Source organism: Amphiura filiformis, chromosome 4 (assembly GCF_039555335.1).
Source record: "Amphiura filiformis chromosome 4, Afil_fr2py, whole genome shotgun sequence".
Classification (NCBI taxonomy): domain Eukaryota; kingdom Metazoa; phylum Echinodermata; class Ophiuroidea; order Amphilepidida; family Amphiuridae; genus Amphiura; species Amphiura filiformis.
In genome coordinates this window covers 63,122,212-63,147,839 of record NC_092631.1, presented here as the reverse complement: position 1 = coordinate 63,147,839, position 25,628 = coordinate 63,122,212, and the positions used below count along the sequence as shown (strand labels likewise).

Below are 25,628 nucleotides of genomic sequence, written 5' to 3'. Positions count from 1 at the left end.
GTACACAGGGCGTTCGTGAACAAGAGAACTAGTGCTGCGCTTCCATTGATTAGCACGTTAAAACTAGCGTCATGCTTTCACTGATTAGAACACAAAAGTCCAACTTTTGATTTTGTTTCTTCATTATGTTTTAGATCACCCTTTCTTCAATTCTCAACTAATTTCAACAAATAAGGTCTTAAATCCAAGCTAAAGAATACAGGTATTGACTGCTTGTTTTAATTTTGACACATTTTTCTTTATTTCGGATAAACAGGGTTGAACACAACTGGTACCTTAATTCTTTGGCTTACTGTATATTTCAGCTTGCTTGCTTAATGCAGATGTTTCTGAAGTACAAAAGCTATCCATATCACAATTTTGCTATGCAAATTTTGTCCAGGGAAAGTCATACTTGGAGTAGGTCAGCAGGAAGACTTAAGGTTAGCAACTATTTGAAACTGTTGCGATTTGGTAGTTCACAGCATCTTGCGAATGGTTGTGAGCTTCGGCAAAAATTGCATTAATCATTTCATAGCGAGCATGTAGAAGAATATTACAAATATTCTTTTGTAGGTCCTGTGCCCGGGGTCCTGTGGTTCTTGAGTTATGTTGTAAAGAGGGCTGAAACCACAACACTTTTGTAAAACGTACATAACTCATTAGCAACAATAAAGCAAGCATGTATTTGAAATATATGATTTGTAGAATGAACTTTTGCAAAACAACAAAGTTTTATTTTTCAATAATGTATTCATTTAAATAATGAAAATCAATTTTTTGACTGCTTCGACCAACAATACGTCGTGTTCCCTTAATGTTGCCCAGCAAAAAAATATAGTATACAAAATATGCCACAGAAAATACTGGGCAACTATTACACACACCAGAAACGCCCAAATTCAGATCATATTTTATATCCAGCTCAGTATGATCCAGAGCAAGACATTTCAAACAAGTTTTTGCCTATCCTACTCCCGGATCCTACTGAATAATTTGAAGAAAGTAGGAAAAAACAATTTCATATTTCATAACAAAATGCATTCCAAAATGAATGCATAAATGTATAGCTATTTGGCAATACAAGACACTAGTTCAACAATTTAATTTACATGTTAAATATTGTCTGACACAAAGTCATATTATTTTATGAGCTGATAGGGTTTTAATAAAGTCTGACATTATGCAGCTCAAAGCTATGAACATATAATAATAGTACCGTATATTAGTATGCTCTTACTACAGAGTACAGACCCAATTATAAATGAGATGATCTACATACGTACAAATATAGCTTAATTAATGAGATATTGAGAACTTCAAATTAGCAGGTATATTTCATTAAATATAGGTATAATAATAACATACAGTCTTATTGCCAGTAACTTAAGGTGGTACTACACCCCTGGCCAATTTTGTGCCTATTTTGCATCTTTCTCAAAAATTATAGTGCATTGGTGACAAGTAAGATATGTATATTATAGGGGCAAGGACTACAACTACTGCACTGAATATTCAGCATCTCAAGGCAAGTAGCTATTGATTTATTTATCAAATATTGGTTTTCCCTAATTTTTGACTGTAACTCCACAACTGTTGTCTGTACTGAAATAAAATATCCAGTGCAGTAGTTGTAGTACCATGCTCTACCATTTTTGGTTTCTTCAAGAAGAGCTTTAGAAAAGCTGTTTGCACCTGTGACCATTAAAGCATAAAAGAATTAAATGAGTTATTAAGAGGAGCTATTAATCACTCTTGCAAATGCAACTCAAGAGGATATGTAGAAGAGCGATAGCTCTAGCTCCTCTCAAAAGGCAGTCCCTGGTATGGGTGTAGTACCCCCTTAATGAAGAGTTCAAATGCTAAGTGCAATAATTCCAATAGCTGCCGTGTGTACTTGTTGCATTTTTGTCACAGTATGTAAAGAGATATCTTTGAATAAAGTTGCTAATTAGGGAGGCAACCAACAAAATGCTGCTGGCTACAGTTTTGTCACACAGTACAAGAATCAATCAAGTTTGCAAGAACCATTTATATACAAGCACCCAGTCTGTGTAGACAATAAAAAGTTTGCAATAATTAAGTTTGATTCACTGAAATTTGTTCACATACGATGCTTTGTGACCAGAGATATCTTACACTTCCCACAATGCAATTTTCCTTGTTCTGATTTGCAATTCAGGGCAACATGGGTCAATAGAAATACCTTGTATTGCAAGATCTGAATGAACTCTGTTAATTGAGCTATTTTTGTCAATATCACCCCATGTTGTACTGAATTTGCTTTGTAAGAATCATTTGGATTCTTAAATTCAAAATTTTGAAAATCAAGAAATTCATTTCTTATGTCTTTTTTTTTTTTTAGTAAAAGGCGATGATAAACTCAAAATTACTTTTTGATTTCAAGTTTTCAACACAGAGAAGAATTATTTTGTAGCAGTGACTTTATTTGTCTACTATTCCAACATTTGCAACATATATTGGATACTTTCTGCACAAAATGCTTGACCCAAAGCCTGTACAAATACATTTAAAAAAATAACAAAAAAATAAATAAATGAAGAAAAACTCGCATTCCGCATTAGGTTTTCAATTTCTTACAAGCTTTGGGACTCGGGATTTAATCATGGTGGCCTACAGAATTTGAAAGCGGGGGTATGGGGGTTTGAAGGGGCAGAGCCCCTCATGTGGGTGTAGAGGACAAAGCCCCCTTTAAGCCCGAGCACTTTTGAAAATGAATGTAGAATTTGATTGGTAAGTTAATAGAACTAAACTGCTGAACTATGACATTAAAAATCAGACTTTTTGGTGTGTTAATTTGTTTATTTTTATTCCATTATTTTATTTGTTGGCTGAAAAGTGAGTACGGCCATGGGCGCTTTGATCACGCACCTGCCACAGCGGTTCCGACGGGCCTGATCTAACCTATAGCAATAACACTATTAATAAAAACAACACAGGGCAGCACACAATGTATCACATTTGGCACCTGATTACTTCACTTCTTCACGCAGAACATTAAAATGTTCTGCGTGCTAGCCATGCGCTTCAACGGAAAAAGTTGAAGTTTTGAAATATTTTCTCAAAATATCAAGAGCTATCTTAAGAACTACTGAACCAATACTAGGCTTGTTTGTACTTATTTTAATGCATTTTTCAAGCTGATTCCAAATATGGTCATGAAAATTTACATTTCTGAAATTTTTGAATTTTTAAAATTTTTTTGAAACATGTCGTCTGCAGTCGACACCCGCGTGAAGATAGTTAATGTCAATGGTTTACTAATAGAACCTTACTAATTATTCCACTATACAGCCAGCAAATTGAAGAAAAAAAGGAAATATTTTTTAAAACTGACTTTTCAATATCACCATTTTCAGTATTGTACTTTCGCCAGAGCGGTGTTTAAAATGGATTGATTTTAAAGGCACTATTCATTGATGTCCTCAAATCTTCTTCAACATCATTATCCTACTAAAAGATCATGGTTGTTGTATTAATAGATTAAGTTTGATTTCATAAAGTAGTGGCTTACCCAAGAGACTCTGATCATGGATAGATATCATGAACCCTGAGGGAGGGATGCGTGCAGTAGGACCTGTCAAAGATGGCTAATATAATTGCATTCTACAACGATTCCCATGTCTCATGCCACATGCTGAATTTGTGGTGTGATCAAGCATTATTGAGTACGGTTGTCATGAAAATTTAGCTTTGTGATAAAAAGCTCATACTTTTTTACATTTTTAAATTCAATGAAATGTCATTGTAACCAGGCACAGATCCAGGAATTTTGAAAAGGGGGCACAAAAGGAGAATCATCGGGGCGGCAGCACAGCACGCCATGCTTGTGTTACGCAGGGGATGTCTGAGAGGGGGATTTGGCCCCATCAGTAGTGAGAAACTAATTGAAGCCATTTGGTGGATCATTTTGGCACTACATTATTGTGTACAATTTTTATTTGAAAAAGCTGAAAATGTGTAAATGATGGCCCAATTGAAGCCATTTGTGAGAATTGAGAAACATTTGCAAAATGAAAACCTAATTACCTAAATGAAGCCATTTGGTGGACCATTTAACACTATCATTTATAATTTATTATCATGATTCATATTCATTTTAATGTCAGGATTTTGTCTTTCTAAAGAAGCAAGATGGCTTTCGGGATCAATACTTTCCCCCTTCATCAGTTCATAAGCACAAGCACATGCTTGTTCCAAAAATGAAACAAAGAATCCAAACTTTAGGCCATTCTGTTTTTGCAAATCACTGGCAATCCCTTTAAATATCACCCTTTACATCTAAGGTATTCCATCCAACATTTGAGGATTTGAATTTCAAATATTCCCAATAGTGATTCATTTCCATGTATTTCATCTGCAATTTAAGTATGATGGCATTTTGCTGACATTTGCAAACATGAATGTGCATCCTTCTCAAATATATATTTCCTTTTAACTGATCAAATAGCTTTCCATCTTTTAAATCAGAAAACATCCAACAGGATGATATGATAGCACATGTATGCATTATTGGAGGAACATAAACTGTCCGCCATGATCAAAATAATAGGAGATATACTCTCAATTACTGAATAAAATCTTAATCCAATCCTTCATGGGAATAATTTTAGTCAAATTTCTCTATTCATTCAATTTGTCATAGTTTCAAGTTGATCATCGTTTCCATTCATTTTATGTTGTAACTCTGATCAATCATAACCAATTGGCACACTGGGCAAATTTCCAAGGGGGCAAATCATCACTGTTCATCAATTGACAAAATATATTTTATGAAATTTCATTAGGCCAAAAAAAATAAAGGTTTGTCTCAAAGCTCACGAGTGGTTTGAAAACAAATGCTAAATGCAATTTTTTCCCCAATTTTTTTATGGTATTTTGAGAAAAAAAATCTGAAATTCGCCAATTTTTTTTTCAAATCTCGCGATTTTACAAATGCGCGCACAAGCTTTGAGACAAACCTTTTTTTTTTTTGCCTTATGTTGCTTACATATTCATGAGCTAATGATTCTATTTGATTGGTCAATCACATGACACAACAAAAATATATTCAGCTACCATCAGCTGTCATCAACAGACTATTATTAACCGGTTAATGTTTTCTGCTATTTCCCTACAACCTCAATCCCATCAAAGTTTGGCGCCAGAAATAAAATTGCACATCAGACCCCTATTGAACTTAATATTTTCACAGTGATGCTACTTGAACTTGATTTTGGAATGTTGGAAGAGTGTATAACCCTGCATTTAAATAATAATAAAGATAATGAATAATTGGGACCAGTGTTCGAATTTAGGAAAAATAAATGGTTGTCCCACGGACAACCAGATTACAATTTCTGGTTGTCTGTCTAAGTTTTTGGTTGTCCGTAGGCCTACAAATGTGACTTTTGGCTAGATTTATGGTTGTCCGGCGGACAACCGAATCAGTATTTTTGGTTGTCCGGCGACTTTTTTAGTTGTCCCGGGCAACCGGACAACCAAAATTTCGAACGCTGATTGGGACCATTAGCTTCTAAATATGTAAGAGGTGTAAAAAAACAAATACTTCACTACATGGTTTATATTGGGGAAATAAGTCAAATTATTTTCCCCTTGATACTGGCTATCATAATGGGTCTATCACCCCTCACCCTCCAGAAAATACCTCAGAAAAAATAGTTTGCCCTGTTTCCCCTCTACCATGTAGCATTTGTATATGTATTTGGTCCAGGAGATGATAATGAGTACCGGTACGGATGTGCGTTAAAATCTGAGTACCATATGTAGAACTTAATAGCCACTTACTTCATCAAGTCTGTGTGTCAACTGATATGTAAATTTTCATCATTCCAGGTGCTATAACACATATATATTTTATATACAAATTAGTGCGCAGGTGAATTGATTTATATGGCGCCTTTGCATCAATGCCAAGTATTCAATTCCATGATGAAGATTGATTTTGAGGAGTTATTGAACTCTGTACAACCCAACTTGAACAGTTAGAAAACCAATGTGAAAATCTTCATTAGTGTATCAGAGTGCAAATATAAAGTTTACTACGATATAAATTAGCTTCACCAGAATTGTTGTCACCTCCCCTCCTCCATTATCTGACCCTATCTCCTCAACCCTGCCTTAAGGGAACTGGAATGAGCGTTTTGACAGTATTTTTTGTGGGACATGAGAGCACATCAGACATATCGAATTGCATTCTGATATGATATCAGAAGGACATTCTTCGTATTCAGAGTGCAATTCGATATGTCTGATGTGCTCTAATGCCCCACAATAAATACTGCCCAAACGTTCATACCCCATCCCCTAACCATGGCTATACATTGTGATTGTTAGATTTTAGGGTTAAGGAATTAAAATTATGGTTAGGGATTATTTTTGTGCAGAATTGGCCACAGGGCAACCCGATTACAGGTGCCTGTTTCGTAATGTTGCAAAGGAAAGATATGACCAGTTCTCAGCCAAATCTCTTCACACTTTCTGATACCAGCACCAAAAGTCATGCCAGCGTCACATGATGCTACGCAGCATGTTCATTGAATGAAGAGCTGACATAATTAGCCAATCAGGAGCCCACATCCATATTTACGGAGTACACTCACTACATCAGCAGAAAAGGGTGACTGAACTAGGAGCGAAAAGTGTACATGTAGGTGACACAAATGCAATTTACTTATTATAAACAATATCACAATTCAAACAATATTAGCAAAAACATTGTTTCCACAGTAGCATTGATCAAAGAGTAACATGAGAAGACAATGCAAATCTGAATTTATGCAAGCAAAACTCTTTTCATCACCATAGCAACCGGTATAAATTTGCCGTAAGTGATGCCGCTGATTAACTATAGTTTGAATTCCATGCCAGTGGTAAGAGATAAAAAAAGATTATGTGTGATGCAAGTAGCGAGGCAAAATTCACTTCAAATTCAAGCAGAATGAAATCTGACACCTTGCTCATAGAATATTCATATAAATCAACTGTAAGTTAAAACCAATTTATTCTATAACAATGTGATTACAAAGCAACTTGGATTTGCAATCATTGCAGCGATCAGGAGCTGCTGCATCACTTGCATAATCATCATCATATTATAATGACGATAAGGATTCCTCCAAGGAAAATTACTACCAGAAATTGTATACACCCTAGGCCCTGTGGAGTTAAACATTAATTCATATTATTATTCAACGTTTATTTAATCTAAAAAACCGAAATGCCAAGTAAATTGGTGCATATCATCAGGTTTTTTTACTATATGAGAAGTAGAAAGGTTTACAATTTGAAATTGTAATTCTGTGAATGAAACTTTACCATTACCAGGTCAACCATTAAATCACACTAAATGTCTCTTATATCGTATATTCTAAAAACCTAAATGCCAAGTAAATTTGTGCATATCATCAGGTTATTGACGTCTATATGAGAAGTAGAAATGGTTACAAATTTGAAATTTTGTGAATGAAACTTTGCCATTACCAGGTCAACCATCAAATTACACTAAATGTCTCATTAGTTGAAAAATTGATTTTGGTGAAAATGGCTTTAATATCTCTTTAACATTTTGAGTATTTTGAAGTTGCATATGTTTGATATATAATATATCTAAAGAACATGTATTTTATGTTCAAAAAAAGTTAAAACTACCAATAGTTACATCATTTATTTACCAAAAATAAAGATCATCTCCAGCTACAAAGAAAGGTAAGAATAAAAACAAACACAAAACAAGAACCCTGTTAAGCCTGGCCATTTAGTCATGTATATATATTTTTAAATTTACTTCTGGTTCAGAGAACTTTCAAGAGAAAATAAAATTGAGTTAAATTTGAATTAATTCTCCCCTTTGCTTCATAAATGCAATATGTAACAAACCAAATTTTAACAGATTCTACTTCCCATCCAGACATATTTCTAAAAACCTGATGATATACACCTCTCTACTTGGCCTTTAGGTTTTTAAAACATGCTTTGAATAATACAAATTAATGTTCAACTCCACAGGGGCATATCAAATTTCCTGTGGTAATTTTGAAACACTTCAATTTGGTACAAAATCCACAATTGGCTTTCGTTCAATATTCGGTACGACGCAGGAAATATAAGACAAACTCTCCACTTTTGTTGAAACCTGAAAAGGGTACTTAGATGAAAATGATCTAAAAATCATTCACGCCTGCATCAAGTGAAGAGGGCTGAAATCAAAAGCGCTCTTGGTCTATGTTGATGCTTTTCTCACTCTTTCCCTTTTCCACTGTTTTTATTCTTTTAAAATGTTATCTTTTTGAAGATCTAAATCCCCCCACATTCCCAATATTCAAAATTGACATAAAATTACTAAAAAGGAGTTCAGGGATTCAAATCATAAAATTAATGAAGTATGTATGATGTCAAATATATTGTATACATGTAAGCTTATTTTGTGATACAATCATGAGACATTTTAACGCTGCAGGTAACTTTTCCTGGATATATAGTTTTCTTTCATACTGTGGGTTGCAAGTCAGGGGTCACTTTGAAATGCTGTAGGGGTGAATATGAATTACCAATTCACACCTCTGGAGTGCTAAGATCACTACAAATCATATTTCACTCAAAATGTTTCCCAATTCCCTTGTTTCTTCAACTAAGCATCACACAAAAAGAAAGTTCACACTCGTTTGAGTGGCCATCATTTTAAAAACTATTATTTTAAAACAATAACAATTAACATTGCTAACTAATATCTATTTCAAAACAAGTGTAAAACTGGTTAGCCATGCAGCATGATACCATGTTTGGGTAAAAATTGGAATGATTGAAAAATTAATTTTGTGCAATTTGAAAAGTTGCACATTCAAACAGATAATGTAGTTTGCTTAGATGGAAAGTCCATGGCTCGAAAAAGTGGGGAATTTGGGAAGCTCATCCCAGGAAATGTTGCTGTTTGGAGGGAAATTCTGGTATTTGGAGGAAAATTGTGTCTTTTTTGTACATAAAAAATGCTATTAATTTTGGGAAATTTTGCTTGCTTCTCGGGAAATTAACATTTTTTCGAGCCATGGGAAAATTATTCTGCTCACCTGGAGTGAGTGGTGGTCAGTGTGTGTCATCAGTCTGCGAGAAATTGCACAAAACTCTGGACTTTTCAATGTTGGGATCATAGTTGATACCATTATCAAAGCAAATACATGTATATCTTTTTTACACAGAAATATACATTATAAATGTTCAAATTTCATTTCTCCATCATTCCAATTTCTCGCTGCACAAGTTTAGTATCAACCACATGCTCATTAATTTTATTACTTTGAATAAATTTTGTTAGAAATTAAGACATTCAAATAATCAGGGACTTTCTTTTTAGAGGTTTTACTTGGTTTGTGAGGACACCCAACACCTTGTTTAGTTAACAGGTGGAGGAAGTATGCTGTCTAAATAACTTGTACAAAAGATGTTGGTTCATGTATGTTAGCCAGTCAATATTTTATCTTATTCAAATAACAGGTTTCATTAATTTTCTAAGCATGCCATATATACCATGCACAGGTCTGTGATATTATCATCCGATATGATAATAATATTGCAGTGAATGAAAGATCATACTTTTTATTTTGCTCTGAGGACTTTTTTCACTTCAACATCTTTTTGACATAATACTTATAATGTAGATTTTCAGAAACACTTGAAGACCTGTAAAGGAAAAGGAGAATCTACAATTTTCCCCTAACTGAGGACCTTGCATAAAGGAAGTTACAATCTTGGAAAAAAGTACTTGAAACACTTCGCACGTACTCTGTCAAAATTTCGTGCAAAAGTTGTTACGATCATGCAAATGATGTGTTTTGTGTTTGGGAACAAACATGATATACAACAATGATTTACCCTTCCCCCTCTCCATTAATCAATGTTGGAACACATTGGGAAACTGCTGAAAACATTGGCATTTCTCAACATTTCTGCACAAGTGTTCCAAATTTTTTTCCAAGATTGTAGGCTACCAACTGAGGATTCACTTGATTTTTTACTATTAATCTGTACCTGACTTTACACCTGGCTAACAAGACGATCATGGTTTAATGCATTTGTTTGTAGTACGCTGGTAGTAGAGGAATCGTGGTCATCCTTGGTTGCTGGTTGTCCTTGGTTAATTTGATATTTTTGGGTGTGTGTCCTCGTTTGCAGGTCTTTAAGGTGGTATTGGATGCATTTTCTAGAAATTAGAAAATGCTTTGAGCATGTTTTAAACAGATTAATTGAGTAGGGTAAAGTACACTGATCAATATGCCTTTTGTTTGGAGCAAATCGGACATACGGTTTCCATAATACATCAAATTTGCATATTTGCATAATTAATGAGCTAATTTGCATAAATGCTAATTAATTATGCAAATATGCAAATTAGAGGGCGGCTTCACTATATAATACATTAGAACATATTAGAAACACTTTGACCAAGTTTCAGGGCAAAAGTATGCAAAATAAAAGTACCCTGAACATTTATGCATGGATTTTTAGCAAAATATTGGCAAAAATTATATGTTAATGAGCTTCTCCAGTCATTTTAGCTCATTAACTTTATTGATTATTGATAAAAACAATATGATACAAAGAAAATATAAATTGATATATTTTGAAAACCGTATGTCCGATTGACTCCAAACAAAAGGCATATTGATCAGTGTACTTTGCTCTACTCAATTAATCTGTTTAAAACATGCTTAGAGCACTTTTATAATGCCTCCATAACCACCTTAATAAACACACACAGACACCAGCATTTGATTTACCTGGTGTAGCAGAGCATAATGCTTCCCATTTTTGACAATCTACCACACAAATTTGCATTTTTTTTACAATGTAAACATGTATCATAAGAACGTCACCTACATAATGGTTTTGCTGAAATTGCTATTCAAATTTTTGAAAGTAAATTGAACTGCAACATAAACACACACAACATATTGTAGGGACCAAAAATAAACCTCACAATATGAATAGTCTTATGGTGCAAGCATCTTTTTGAATAGCACAATTCTGGCACTTTACTACGGGTATCAAGTACACCTTTCTACAGCAGTATTAAAACCTAATTGGCTTGTACACAATTTTCCCAGTGAGTCCCTTCTGCAATTTAATTTGTATAGCCCAACATGAGGAAGCTATCTGGGCTCTTGTAAGACAAATTACTTCCTTATTAATGGAAGCCAACCATGCGTATACACTCACTTCATACTACGGCTTGCATGAAATGATACAAGGCAAGAGATAATATGGATGGATCACTATAAATTTAACTTGCTATCATCTGCTAGTAAGTTTATGTCAATAGCGCTGCAATCAATTTGAGATTCATTATGAAATATTGATTAGATCCACAAGCTTTTACTTATAAAGTGTTCCTTTTTATTTAAAATCATAGGAGACATATTTGAGGTTTCCAAAGTGTAGCAACTATTTCATGGGTAAACATGGGGATTAGAAACCTTTAGAAACCTTAGAAACCTTTCTTTTCCGTTTATAACAAAAGAATCTTCTTCTAATTTTTTGGGTTGGGTAACATTATGTGCATGTGGGGGTGCATAGGTATTTGCCAGCAAACGAGGACACACACTCACACTTCACATTTAAACCGTAGACCACTCTGCAATGGGGGGATCCATCCTCAGTTCAAAGTCTGCAACATTACTGCCATTGTATGTCCAATGTATTTTGCAAAATGCGTCCTCTATCGTACGTGAGATATAACGTCTGCAGTTGCCAGGTTAAATTCCATACGCACAAATACAGAAAACATGGCAGAAAATGTCCTTGGTATGTTGATTGAGTACAGATTCAAGTTTGCATACACCTAAACAGCATCCACCTTTGGAGGTGATTACATGTGGCCTGGGTGTGTGGGGTATGTACATGTATGAATGCATTGTGTAGGTTTTATGTCAGTTACAACTTACACGTACGTAGGTCTAGGAAAAAAACAGGATTTTGGAGGCAAACAAAAATGCAACTTGTTTTTCAAAATTGCAAAAAGAGGCAATTTCTCATCAAAATGTAACATGTTTCAAGAGATCATCATCCTTCAGGGATGCAAGCTGACCTGAAGGAAAAAGCCTGAAAAGTGTGTGAATCTGGGCCAAAAGCCTCCAAAACGGACTGGAAATAAAGAAAAGTGCAGGAATTTGGACTTCATGAAAGCAGGAATTCCTGCAGAAGCAGGAAAATTTGCATCCCTGATCCTTGAGACATTTGAACCAAACTGTGATTTGCATCACACACAAATGCATTCCTGGTCCCTAGTACTGTTTCAAGTATATATCTCGAGTTGCATATAAATTGTAGATCCACAGTACTTATTATGATGATGTGAAAAACAAATTAATTTTATTTGATGCTTATATGCCTGTGACCGTGAGTAAAAATCTGCTATTTATGCTGTACACCTGGAATGATTGTACCATCCAGTATACATGTACTACTACATGTAGTAATGTATTGCCTGGGAAAGCATCATGAACTTTCATTGGTGATTTATGTTATTTTGACTTGGGAGACTAAATTTAGTGAAGTATAATGCATTTTACACTTGATTTACCATCTTGTAATTAATGATTCTATGAACATATAATATTCTTATTAATTTTGTTTGCATGTTTTAAGTTTGATCTTTCCTTTTTACACTAGGGCCAAATAAAAATAAAATGTTGTTTTTGGTAACGTGCTCTGAAAAAAAAATTAATTATTTTTATTTTGCACATATTGACGGTTATGACTTTGGTGGCACGGTCATCATCATCATCATCATCATCATCATCAGTCGACTAATGCGATCTTGAGCAAGCGAAACAATTTTGTTTGGTTGCAGCATCCCTTCAGTATCTCCCAGGAGGTGCTGGACATACTGTAAGTACAGTGTGCTTGTGGCCGTCCGGTTTCCTCTTCCCATGTGGTGGAATATAAAGCGCATATTCTTTCACAGGCTCACCATCTTCAAGACGCAGTATATGGCAGAGAAATTTCAGTTGATGAATCTTGACTCTGGCAACCAGTGGAGTGGTGTTGGTCAGGTTGTAGATGGTTGGCACGGTCATACTCAATAATTTATTTATTTTTTGCAACATCATAAAGATAATGGGAGTACGATCATAAAGTTCATTGAATTCAACCTTTCCCAGCATGTTATCAGGGCTGAAATCAGGAAAATCCGGTCGGACAGCGGACGAACAAAAACAAACAATGACTGCCCTGGATCTCAGGGCTCATTAGACTGGTCACATGGTCATGGGAAATGACAGTGTAATATGAAATTTAACAAGTATACTCTTAAAATAGACCCTCAATGCTGTTGTTTTTGTGCTTATTATGTCGTATTATGTTAATGATTCATATTATATTTGTGGAGCATGTGTGGCCGAGTGGATAAGGCGCCCAACTCATAATCCATAGGTTGCGAGATCGAGCCCCGCTCGTGCCAACGTGTTGTGTCCTTGGGCAAGGCACTTTATCCTTATTGCCTACTGGGGGATGGGGTTGGGTTGGATGGGATGTTTGTATAGTTGTTTGTTTCAATGTTGCAATATTGGCGCTGATTAAGCTGCTGCCTGCAAAATTGCATTGTGTCTGTTTAGTTGTGTTTAATGTACAATTCTAGCAATTTGACCTGCAGGTCACCATTAGAGTTTGAAATAAAACCTTTCTTTATTAAAGTCGAAAGACAACTTACTTTGTGTGTGTATGTTTATCTTTTTTTTTAAAATTTAGAACTGCTTGATTTAAAAATAATTGTGTAATTGGATGTAAAAGCATAGGATATATCTTATAATGTAACAATTATAATTAATCTGCATTCATCAGCTGGCTATTTATCATGTCATCAAGAACATGTAAATACAGTAATGGCAAAAATAGGACTGCCGTAGTATAGGGGAATTTATATTTATTTAATTATCGGAATCTTGGAAATTAATTATCATGTGACAGTGGAAATAGACGCAAGTCCGTTAAGTTAGTAATCGCAAGTCTAGTAGTGGCGATATATTTTAACCAATGTACTACGTCGCCGGAGAGGAAAAAATTGTGAGGGAAAAAGTAATTACATTTGAAATTTTGACGAAACATTTGTGTATTAAAAAATTTATATGCGGCAAAAAAACAAAAACCCTACACCCCTGTGTACCAGAACGTAATTCAAATTTCATGATATTTTTGTAAAACAAATTAATCTGCAAGAAATTTTTTGTACATAAACATTATGGAGCTAGAGGTTTCCAGTGGTATAAAAATCTCAATTTATTTGAGAAAAGTGAGGAGGTGATGCTGTGGATCACGAAATACCTAAACCCATCTATTATACAGTAAATTTGTGATCTGGGTAGTGTTGGTGATCGGAGAACGTGCAGAGTAGCTGAGGTCTCCTCCCTTTCTATGCGCCGATGACCAATGGGTCAACTGTTTTTTGTCATGACCGTTAATCAGCCAAACATCATGATTATTTAACACTTCTGCATTCACGTTCAAAATCAATGCACATCACAAATAACAGATAAAAAAATTATTCACAAATTTACTTTAGTAACATGGTACAAGTTTGGAAGATCCAATTTGGTTTTCACTGGTGGAATGTACACAGAACTTAGTACATGGACTTGAAATGATCAAAAAGAGATCATTTTTTACAACCAGCAAACATATAAAAGGATTTCACAAACAAGCCAGGATGTTTTCGTCACATTTCAAATGCAGATTGCCATGCCTGTAAAAGTGGAAATTTTCACGGTTTATTTATTTTTGTGTTTTTCTACCGCAAAAATAACTACACAACATAAATATATTCCTTTAGTGTATCATAGGTCAATGTACGGAAATTAGAGAACTGCAGATAAAAATAAGGGAAACAGCTCAAAATTGGTAAAGTGCAAAAAATTAATCACACAAAAAAGTCCACCTCTACAGTGCTACGTTTATCTATCCATGTTGATTTATAAGACTACCAGTCAGGCAATCAATACCCACTTGTGATATGTGATATCACATTTCCCCCAGACTGCATCAGGCAAGGAATCACTCACTCACCAAATCCATCCTCTTAAACTGGGAATCACTCACCACATGCTTAAAGAGGAACATCATCATCTTAGCAAAGAAAACAAAGTGTTTGATTCTCATTATACATGTACATGGACTAAAAAAAACCAATGCACAGTGTTATTTGTTTTTCTTGTCTTTTTTCCATCAATCACTTTGTACTCTCTTTTTTTCATTTCTTTTTTCATTAGGGCTTCAGTATACAGACAGTCAATTAGATGTTCTGTGTCTTGTTTCCCTCAGATATGGCAAAAACAAGATGCAAGATACATTTTCCTTTGTTTTTCTTTAATCAAAGTTTAATCACTGTCTGTATATAGTTAAAGGTGATATTTAACAGCAAATAAATGACACACACAAATGGTAAATCAGTAGCAAACAATTTCACATCAGCTAATAATATCCCCTAACCCTAACCTGCCAGGGGCTTTTTGGCGACGGGAAGGGAAAGAAGGAAGGAATAAAGAGAGAAAGAAAGAAAAGAAGTTGTTTGCTCTGGGTGGGATTCGGACCCGAGACCCCTCTCATGCCAAGCAGATGGTCGGCGACACTTTGCCACGGGTCTTGGGCCTCGCTGGCCAGCGAAACCGTGCCTATATATCACTTAGGTTGATTGCGTCATCACACCACGTAGGATGCACGCACGAACAGCGCACATATCAACTTATCAAGTAGTATTTTGTAGTACTCGGGCGGGTTAGGGTTAATGCCTACCCACAGATCAAATGTGTTTTTACATTCTGAATAATGTGACACATCTAGGTTTATATATTATAACCAAACATTTATGTATAATAAATTGGGCAAATATTGGGACAATTTTGTGCCAGGTATTAAATATCAGGTTGAATCTAGGCACCTGCCAATATTGAGACAAAGTGTGAGTTTTATTCAGATGTATCAAGTTGTCTGCTTCTTTGTTAAATCACAAACTGAAAATAGGATGAACAAACTTTATAGTCTTTGAGGTTTTGTAGTTCGAAAAATCAATGGTCAGAACTCAAAACGAGTTGCTTTTTAAGGTAGGCAAAGCCATTTGAATCTACACGTAGAGCCATTTTGAGGGCTAATTATTTATTATTGTGAAACCATAAACCAAACCACATACACAAATGTATGCACCCTGCAGGATAAGGGATAAGACCGATTAACGCACACGATTCAAAACTGCCACTGTGATATACAACATAATTACTCTCAACTTGAGATGATACATACTACTTTGTATATATCCCACAAACATCCCACTTCCCTTATAAAAGAATTTTTCTTTTTCATAAAACAGCCAAGAAATTTGTTTTCAAAACATTTCAGCTGCATTTTAAATATCAAATTATTGTTTTTGAAATAGAAATGCCTAGAGTACAGACACAAAGTTTGTTTTGTAAAAGTCTGCGGCCCACATGCACAGACACTGGGTAAATAATGTTTGCCATTTTTTGTTCTCAATTTTGATCTTTCCCCTTACAATCAATGGCTGATTGAAAACATTACAGTACCAAAGTATGGTTTGAAAGATTAATTTCAAAAAAAATTTTCTTACTTTATTCAAAATAGAAGAAAAGGAAGGAAAAAAGAAAGAAGAAGAGAAAACTTTGTTTCTCAGGTGCGGATTTGAACCACCAACCCCTCGAGTGCCAGACATGTGCACGGGCCTACCTTGTCACAGGGGTGTAGCTTTGCCGGCCAAGCATGACTGTTCGCATGATGACGCAATCACATCACGTGGGATACCTGCCCATGCATGCTTTGTGAATTTATGTTTGGTACAGTTAGGGTTAATATACACCTAGGGGAAAATTAAGGTGTTATTAACCCTAACGCCTAGCTACTCTTTGGCAAGGGGAAGTTAAGAAAGAAGGAAGAAAGAAAGAAGAAGAGAAAACTTTGTTTCTCGGGGGCGGTTCTGAATCACCGACACCCTCGCGAAATCCCTATCGGCACAGAAAATACAAATTTGCGTTGTCTTTGGTATTTATTTAAAATTGATTTCCCTAATAAGAAATCAAACTTTTGGAATTGTTTCATCAAGAGGTGTTTATTTTATGGCAGGTTTTGTGATTTCCCCCATTGAGTGCAAAAATTAGTGCCCCCTTCGTGTGCGAGGGTGTTAGATGGAACAGCCAAATCTCAGGAAAAGCAACCAATGGGAAGAAGAGATCTATCGCAAGTGACGTCATGTCGACCGACAGAATCAGAACTGAACCCAATGACTGCACATAGATTACTGATTGCAGGATTGAGCTTACAGGGCTATTATGATCAATCCAAAATTTAGTTCTTATAAATTTACAGGAAGCTAAAGTAATATTCATCTCCAAAATATTTACAGTCAAGGGGTTTATATACTAGGGTCATTCGAAACCAGAAACTGAAGAATAGTTAATTCTCAAGCAAGGCCAACATGTTTTGAGTGAGGTATGGCAGCCAGGGGTAGTAAGGTTGGTATTGTATGCCAGTTCAGCTGTAAGATTGCTTACCTCAACAATATTTGGTGGTGTTGGAGTGTTTCGGACCAGCTGTCCGCCTTGCCGTTTTTTCCTTGACAATAACTGTGAATTATCTTCTTCATAATGTGTTTCTGCTACAAAGGATGTCTCACTATTCACACTGTCTGGTGTTAATCTGTATTGAGGACCTGTAAATTCTGATGAGAAAAATTAAAACAACATTTTATATCATTCTTCCATTATGTAGGACTAAGGCCGGCGTCGACAGCTCCTCGGTCGGAATCCTGTCAACAAAGTGAATTATGTCAACATATCGACAGAACTTCATCCATGGCGACATAGAGCTCAGGCAATGGCCCAGTAAAACTTCGTCAGGCAAGCTTATTTTCACTCAAAATATTGGCCATTTCCAATGTATTTTCAACAAAATGCAATGCCAAATGTTATCTTTTACCTACTATTTCACCAACTTTTCATGTTATTTGCCTTCAGGGTCATACTTGTTTTCCGGTGTAAATTGTACACTTTATCGCTACATGTTCGCTATGAAGACGGCCATCTTGGATTTTGCTGAAATTGCTGATGGTGTTTCGAGATATTTTTAGGTTAAAATTTTTAAAATATTCCTAAAATCATTAAAAAAAATTCCTAGACACACTGTCGACGTCAAGAAACAAAATATGTCGACATCAAAAAACGGTGCTGACGCCGGCCCTATGTAGGACCTATATGGCCCAAACCCAAAATATATGAATATTTGTGGCCTACATGTATATGTATTTCAATGTAGAGTGTAGAGTTTTATACGTGTTGGTACGTAGTAGACATCAAAGAAAAGTTTAAAACTAGCAGGGCATAATTACCGGTTTTGCATCGCATTTTGCTACACAATCTAGCCAAATTACTATGCAATCACACACAAACATATGTCATGTGTATGTCATTGTTGTATACATAATTATTACTAATTGCTATACAAATGAAACTTTGCACAATTTTGCTAGATGCAAAATTCTGGCACTAAATTATGCCCTGAAAACTAGTCAACAACACTCACATTTTTGTCCGAAAAAAAAAAAGAAAGAGACCAGCCTCACCCTTAATAGGGACAGGGCCGAGAACTTCCCAAAATCTATGACACTTTACTTCTAGCAAGGTATCTTTGCTTCTAGAAACACCTGACAAAAGGTCAAAAAGGACATTGTCAACAGGAAGTTAAGGTCATACATCAGTCATTCACCAGTATCACACTGCTGATGACGGAGTATGGTTACTCTGAAATTATAAATTCGGACAAAAACGTGAGTGTCGTTGACTAGTTTTAAACTTTTCTTTGATATTATAATGTACATGTACGGTACTGAATGTTTAGGACTGGAGAAATAGTGTAATTATAAATAAAATACCAAATTTTACAGGGTTACAGGGAGTTAATGTGCAAATCAATTTCATTTTATTTCATTGAAATCAAACATACAGAATATAAAAAGATACAAAATTTGAATGAGGAGATGCTCAAAAGGCCAAGAGGCCTGAAGCGAGCTTACATGGAATAATAAAACAATAACAATGTAACAAAAAGATGAATACAACCATTGCTGAAAAAAATAAATGAATAAATAAATGAAAATAATAAACAAATATCTGAATTTTGACAAAACTTGAGGGCGTCCTCCTCAGCAAATGCTACAATATGGTTATTAACACTCTTTAAAAGGGAGATACGTGACATGATTGACAGCCTCACCTCCCCCCCCCCATTTTTGCTTCATTAAAACTGAGATTCTGGCATAAGAAAGTTCATTTGGTGAATGGAAGACGTTGATGTTATGGTTCCCGTCAGCGTCTCACGCGTCAAACAATCCATTATTTTTTCCCATTTCATTATTTGCTTTACTTCATTAATTGCAGCGAAATCGTATTAATTGGCAAACTGATGTACGAATGTTTTCATGCTTAGACTCAACTGTGTAGCTCTCTGTTTATCTTCAGGCTTGACTGTGTGGCTCTCTGTTTTATCTCTATTCATAACTTTCTCTACCAAAACATTGAGCATTTCAGTAAATATCAGTAAAAAGAGGACCAAGCTGTCACAAATAGGCCTACATTGCCGACTTTGCAGCCCGGTAATATTTTTCCATTAACCCATTCACTGCTGGTATACAATCCTATAACATCCAATGGTGATGTACACATGCACAGTGTTTACATGCACATGGACTGTCATGGTGGACACTCTGATTTTTAATGAAAGAGATTCAATTCTCGTTTATAAATTCCTAACCCTAACCCGCCAGGGGCTTTTTGGTGATGGGAAGGGAAAGAAGAAAGGAATAGAAGGAAGGAATAAATAGAGAAAACAAAGAAAGGAGTTGTTTGCTCCGGCTGCGCCCATAAGATTAAATCATGCATTGCCAAAAACAACACATTTTTGTTACAATACACGTAGGTGTTCTTTATTTTATTTAAAAAATACATTATAAACAATTTTTAATGGAATATATTATAAGAAATTAAATGAATAAAGGTAAGATGAATGTTATGCAGAATTTTTGGATTGGCATCAAAATTCCGCAGTTACGTCTGGCACCAACTTGAGCACCAACTTTATTAAATGCATCATGCATTGTACATGTATGCATCAGTTGCTACTGACATTTTCATCTAAATATTTAATTCAATAGGCCTACTATTATTATTCACTCAATTCCTTCCAGAACTGTTGTCATTTTAGTTTTTGAAATAAATTATGCTCAAGCTTCTCGCAATGTAGGCCAGGGCCTTAAAAAATCTGACTAATATTCTAATTAATGACTCTTTTCTCACTCTGACACATTATTTTGCTCTTTTTCTTTTTGGGAGAAAACACATCAAACTAAATTGATTTCTTTTGCACACATTTTTTATGGATTGAGGCAACTTATTACAAGCAGAATCTATGCAGCATTCTTTTGGCATTTTTATTTGGGCACTCAAAATTTTAAGATCAAGGAACAGAAGTAGGCCTAGCTACATGTTCAAGTAGTACAATTTCCAAATGACTCAGTGCAACAGACAAAACAATTTAGTCACCAACAATCTTAATCAGACTGTCCGACACATTTTGTAAGAGTTATTTACATCTTAAAAAGAAAGTTGAACTTAAATTAGGGATGATTACATTTTTAAATACAGTACCGGTATTAAAACTTGTGCATTTAGTTGCTAATCAGGCTAGATTCAACATAAAAATGAAATGAAAAAAATGGATCTTGAATTCATGTGAAATAATGAATAATGAAAATTGACCTCCTCATTTTTTATTTAAATCCCTGACAGAAACCTTAAGGCCAAGTAAAAAAATAGCATATAATGTATATCTTTCGGACTTTTTCCAAAAATCTATGAGGGATCAAGGCCATTATTATTTGTTATTAATGTTACTTTTTTACCAGTCATTTCTGTGTAAAATTGCAATTGCAAAGTGTTTGTCAACACATCATAAAACAGGGAGGCCCCTAATAGTTTTGTTATTTCCCCACAGCCCTACCTCTAGCTTGAAGAGAGTGTAAACTTGCAACTTAAAACATATCTTTTAATCATAACAATTTTTAGAAACAAGGGAGCAAAGAATAAAAATAACAAAAATATTTGAAAATCTCCAGAAGTTGTTGGGGCGTTAGTAAGATATTGCTGTTAGTGCTTAAGGCTAATGAAAGTTGATCCCCAGTTTCCCGTTACATAGTTTTTCATGACTGGGTAGGTGACTGTTTCATTATTCATTATTCATTATTTTCAAACTTTCATTATCGGTGCAAAGTTAATTACGGAATGCTATGTTTTGAGGCCCAAATAAAATAATAAAGTATAGTAATGACCATGCTTCACTCAAAACTTAGTCTTCAAAACAAATTTTAATTAAGCACATCTTCTTTGGAATCTTCAAATTAACCTATAGGTTGTGCAACATATGAAAGCACCAGAAGTCCATGATAGTCTTTGGAGAACCACTTTTCCATATAAATACACCGTGTCTGTGTGTTCTATTGCACACCACTTTTTACAAACCAAACTTACTCTCCACTAGCACATCTTTGGAAGCAATATTTATACGGAAATTAGTTTGTCTACTTGCACAAACTGTTTTTGATCATTTAGGTTGCACAATAAAATATTGTAGCTGTTCTGTCAAAACTTTAATACTTGACACAGGTCCTAAAGCAGATCTTTGAAAGTAAACTTTTATACATGGAAATTGTATCAAAATGAACAAATAAACAAAATTGAAAGCAGAAATAAACTAAATTTGACAATTCGAACGTTCACATGGAGGTTGCTGGTAAAAATCATCACAGGGTGCACGTGTTAATAATAAAACAAGCATGCAAGAAATTGACAAATAAATCATTTTATTTATAAGTTTATTTTATTAAATACATATATTTGTAAGAAAAGCAGAATAAATTTGACTTCAAATTTTATTTATTTTGATGTTGTCTATATATAGCGCTACATAGTGCACGGTAGAAATGCTTTCATATTTGTTCATACGCTGGTTTCCATGAACTTGGCTGCCTCTCTTTGTGTTCGGTCTATCCATTTAGTGGTAGGAGAAACTTAGATGCAGGGAATTGCTAGTCTCCAGTAAATGCGCCCTACGATATCGCCATTTTACCACGTAGTTTAACCCAGCGTTTGCAAAGACTATTCGGGCCGGTCAGGGTCGGCGTAAAAGTGCTTAAAATACGTGTCGGACGTGAAAGATGACATTAAAGCTATCCTTTTTTCTTAAAACTTGAAAATGTGAAATAATGAAATAATGGAAAATAATGAAATATTTGATCGGCATTTTTTTCTGACCGGAGTCGGGTAACGGGAAACTGGGAGTCAACTTTCATTAGCCTAATAGGCTAAAGGATGCATGCTGGGATAGGAAAAGGCTACAAACTGCTGTCACAGGTGACAAATTTGGTAACTTTTGAGCCCTTTCTATCCCAGCACACATCACTTTGCCTATCGATCACTATCAGCAATATACCTAGGCACAGTACTGCATTGCATAAATCATTGGCACGGTAGCTATTAAAGTAACTAACTGTAAACAATAATTTATTAATAAATGGGTTCACTGTGAGTCTGTGACACATTGATGCAATGGCTTTTGCTTTCAGCCCAAAAAATAATTCATGCATGCCAATGAGAAAAAAAGGGCTTTCCCCAATATGTACGACACCAATGTAACGGTGTACTAACGAGAAAAGTGAATTTTAATCTCCATTTTTGATGTTTAAAAAAGTAGTTATGTCATGATAGACATGAATGAGATATGGGACAGGCATTGCCCTTTTAATTATTATTTTATTTAATAAGATCAAGTCTTCTGCCAACAACAAGTGGTTGCACAAGGTCAAGGTCAAGGAAATTAAAAAGTTCAACAGCCAGGTACTGGTACAAAAATGAAAAATTGTTTTGAACAAAGTCAATAAATGATGACATGTACGTAGAAGTACCAGTCTTCTTCCAATACTGACACTATATCAAATCAAATCACTGTTATATGAGGTGTATACGTTGGTATCTCTGTAAAATCCACACTTCGGTGCACTGCACACACACACGATGCAAACCACATAACACGCTGAGCCATTGCATTGCATTGGATTGAATGAGAGTGTTGACTGCTCATGAATTCCGTACACGTCTCGAACAAGGCATAAAATACTCCCGATTTTTTAAAACTCAGGCAAAAGATATTCCACATATAGAGCACCTTCAGATAATTAATTTCCTTACCATGGCCAAGAGATAAACTCCAAAGAAATCCTAGGCTACATATACACAACAGAGATGCTGATTTCTGTATACAAGTCGCCATGTTTCCTAGATCTGAAAGTGAAAGCAGTCTCATCCCTCGCGGCAAAGTACCGTTTCTTGACGTTGAACAGGCCAATAAAAATTGCGTAAGCTGCAGGGTAAGCTGAAAAAAAAAGAGGAGGCTCACAATGCTGTTGGGAGTTTTAACAACTGCTTTATTTATTTTGTAGAGAGCGCTCGTTCTTATCTGGCAATGCTCAGGCAGGCCCTGTACTCAGACTCAGCCTGCATTACGTTGGTATAAAAAAAATACTTTGACCCACCTATTTTTGGTAATAATTGGTAATTTTGGTACAAATGTTTTATGACCCCAGCATAGGCCTATTCATGGCCTCCCTTTCAAAGAAAATGATAGATATATTGGTTGATTGATGTGTTGACCCGCGGTATGTTGATTGATTGATTGCAAAAGCCTATGTATAGTATGATGTAGATAGTGCTATGTTTGTTTGTTTATTTATTTATTTATTTATTTATTTATTTATTTATTTATTTATTTATTTATTTATTTATTTATTTATTTATTTATTTATTTATTTATTTATTTATTTATTTATTTATTTATTTATTTATTTATTGATTTATTGATTGATTGATTGATTGATTGACTGATTGATTGATTGATCGATCTATTTATTTATTTATTTATTTATTTATTTATTTATTTATTTATTTATTTATTTATTTATTTATTTATTTATTTATTTATTTATTTATTTATTTATTGATTTATTGATTGATTGATTGATTGATTCATTAATTCATTCATTCATTCAACAATTGATTCATTCATAATTCATATTTTAATGAAAGTAAATATCAAGTCAAAATTTGAAGAAGTGAAGAGTATTAGAGATCCTATCATCTTTTTTGATGGATGTTTCAGAAAATATGACAGTCCATTTTTGAGGGTCCAATGTGTGACATGCATTCTTGTGGGTCTTTTGGAGCTTATAAATTCATTGTCTTTTTTACAGTTTAAACTATCGTGCTCAATATAGATGCTTATTACTCTTTACATTTTGAAACTTTTAACTTAAAAATAACTAAACACATACCGTAAAATGTGGTATCTTCGGTCAGCGGGGCAACTTTGGTCGGTCAAATATATTTTTCGAAATGGTCATATTTTCGTACAGCAATATTGTTTTTAGTCATATTTGGTGTCAATTTGTTAAGAAATATATTTGGAAGAAATAATAGTCGCTCATTTTTTCACCAAAAATTAGCATTTTTTTACATTTTTTCAGAAAAAAATAAAAATCGATATTTGTGAGCAAGGATGTGCATGTGCTTGATTAATTTTGCACTGGGTCAAATGTCACAAAAAACAACAACTTGCCCACATACAGCGAAGATAATTTTTTTTTCCATTGAATGTAGGCCTAATAGGCATACTCTGACCAAAGTTGCCCCAAATGCGTGGTAACTTTGGTCAGGCAATTTTTAACCACTAGGGCACCCTTACAAAATTATCAAAAATCTTTTCAACTTCAAAGTGTAGAAGGAACCCTAATGTCATAAAAAAAGAGATAATTGGAAATATAATTGGTTTTGTTTGGAAGCAGTGGTTTAAAAACTATGAAAAGTGCCCAAAGTTACCCCATTTTACGGTACGCAAAATATTGTAATATGCTGGGGGTCATGAATTTTTGGAAAATATAGGGGAGTCATAATAATTTTTGATGACCAAAATGTAGGGAGTCACAAGATGACCCCGACCACAAATAGGCCTAGGCCTAGGCCTATATAAAAAAAAAAGGCCTAGTGTGTTTATTTTATTCAAAAAGACTGATTTCAATCACAGAATTATTGTTCTTATTCTTTTGTTTAGTCACAAAATATATGTTAAATAACATATTCTGATGTCTTTTCAATATAGATATAGCTATGAACGTAGCCTAGGCTCCTTGCAACTTAATGCTAGGCCTATTATAGGCCCCTACCCGCCTGGCACCCAATGGGGTATAAACTGGAACCGTTCCATGACCATGTACCGGTATGTAAGGCCCCTAGGCCTATTTGGACTGAGTACAAGAAACAAAGCATAAAATGGGAGTTAGGCCTAATCTAGTGTTAACAAGTTGTAAAAACATCTACTTTAGTTACTTCTTGAAACAAACAAAAAATATCATAGGCCTATTATGGATACCCTCCCGACCACATAAAGTGATTTATTTACCCCCAAATTACCCTTATTTAGGCTGAACCCCCAGACCAAAATTATGACAAGCCCCCAGCCCCACGGGTTCCTAAAGTCTA

General features: G+C 34.8%; 1 protein-coding gene across 1 annotated transcript in view; it reads right to left on the bottom strand.

The window, feature by feature from the left end:
* LOC140151185 (plexin domain-containing protein 2-like) overlaps positions 1-23,385 on the bottom strand; it is a 112,793-nt gene extending 89,408 nt beyond the window's left edge. The window contains exons 1-2 of the mRNA XM_072173438.1: positions 23,286-23,385; positions 17,544-17,710 (exon numbers count right to left, since the gene is read on the bottom strand). Of these exons, the coding sequence (XP_072029539.1) occupies positions 17,544-17,710; positions 23,286-23,367 (249 nt within the window). The 5' untranslated portion in view covers positions 23,368-23,385. The remainder of the gene's footprint in view (positions 1-17,543; positions 17,711-23,285) is intronic.
* Between the last annotated feature and the right edge of the window lie 2,243 nt (positions 23,386-25,628).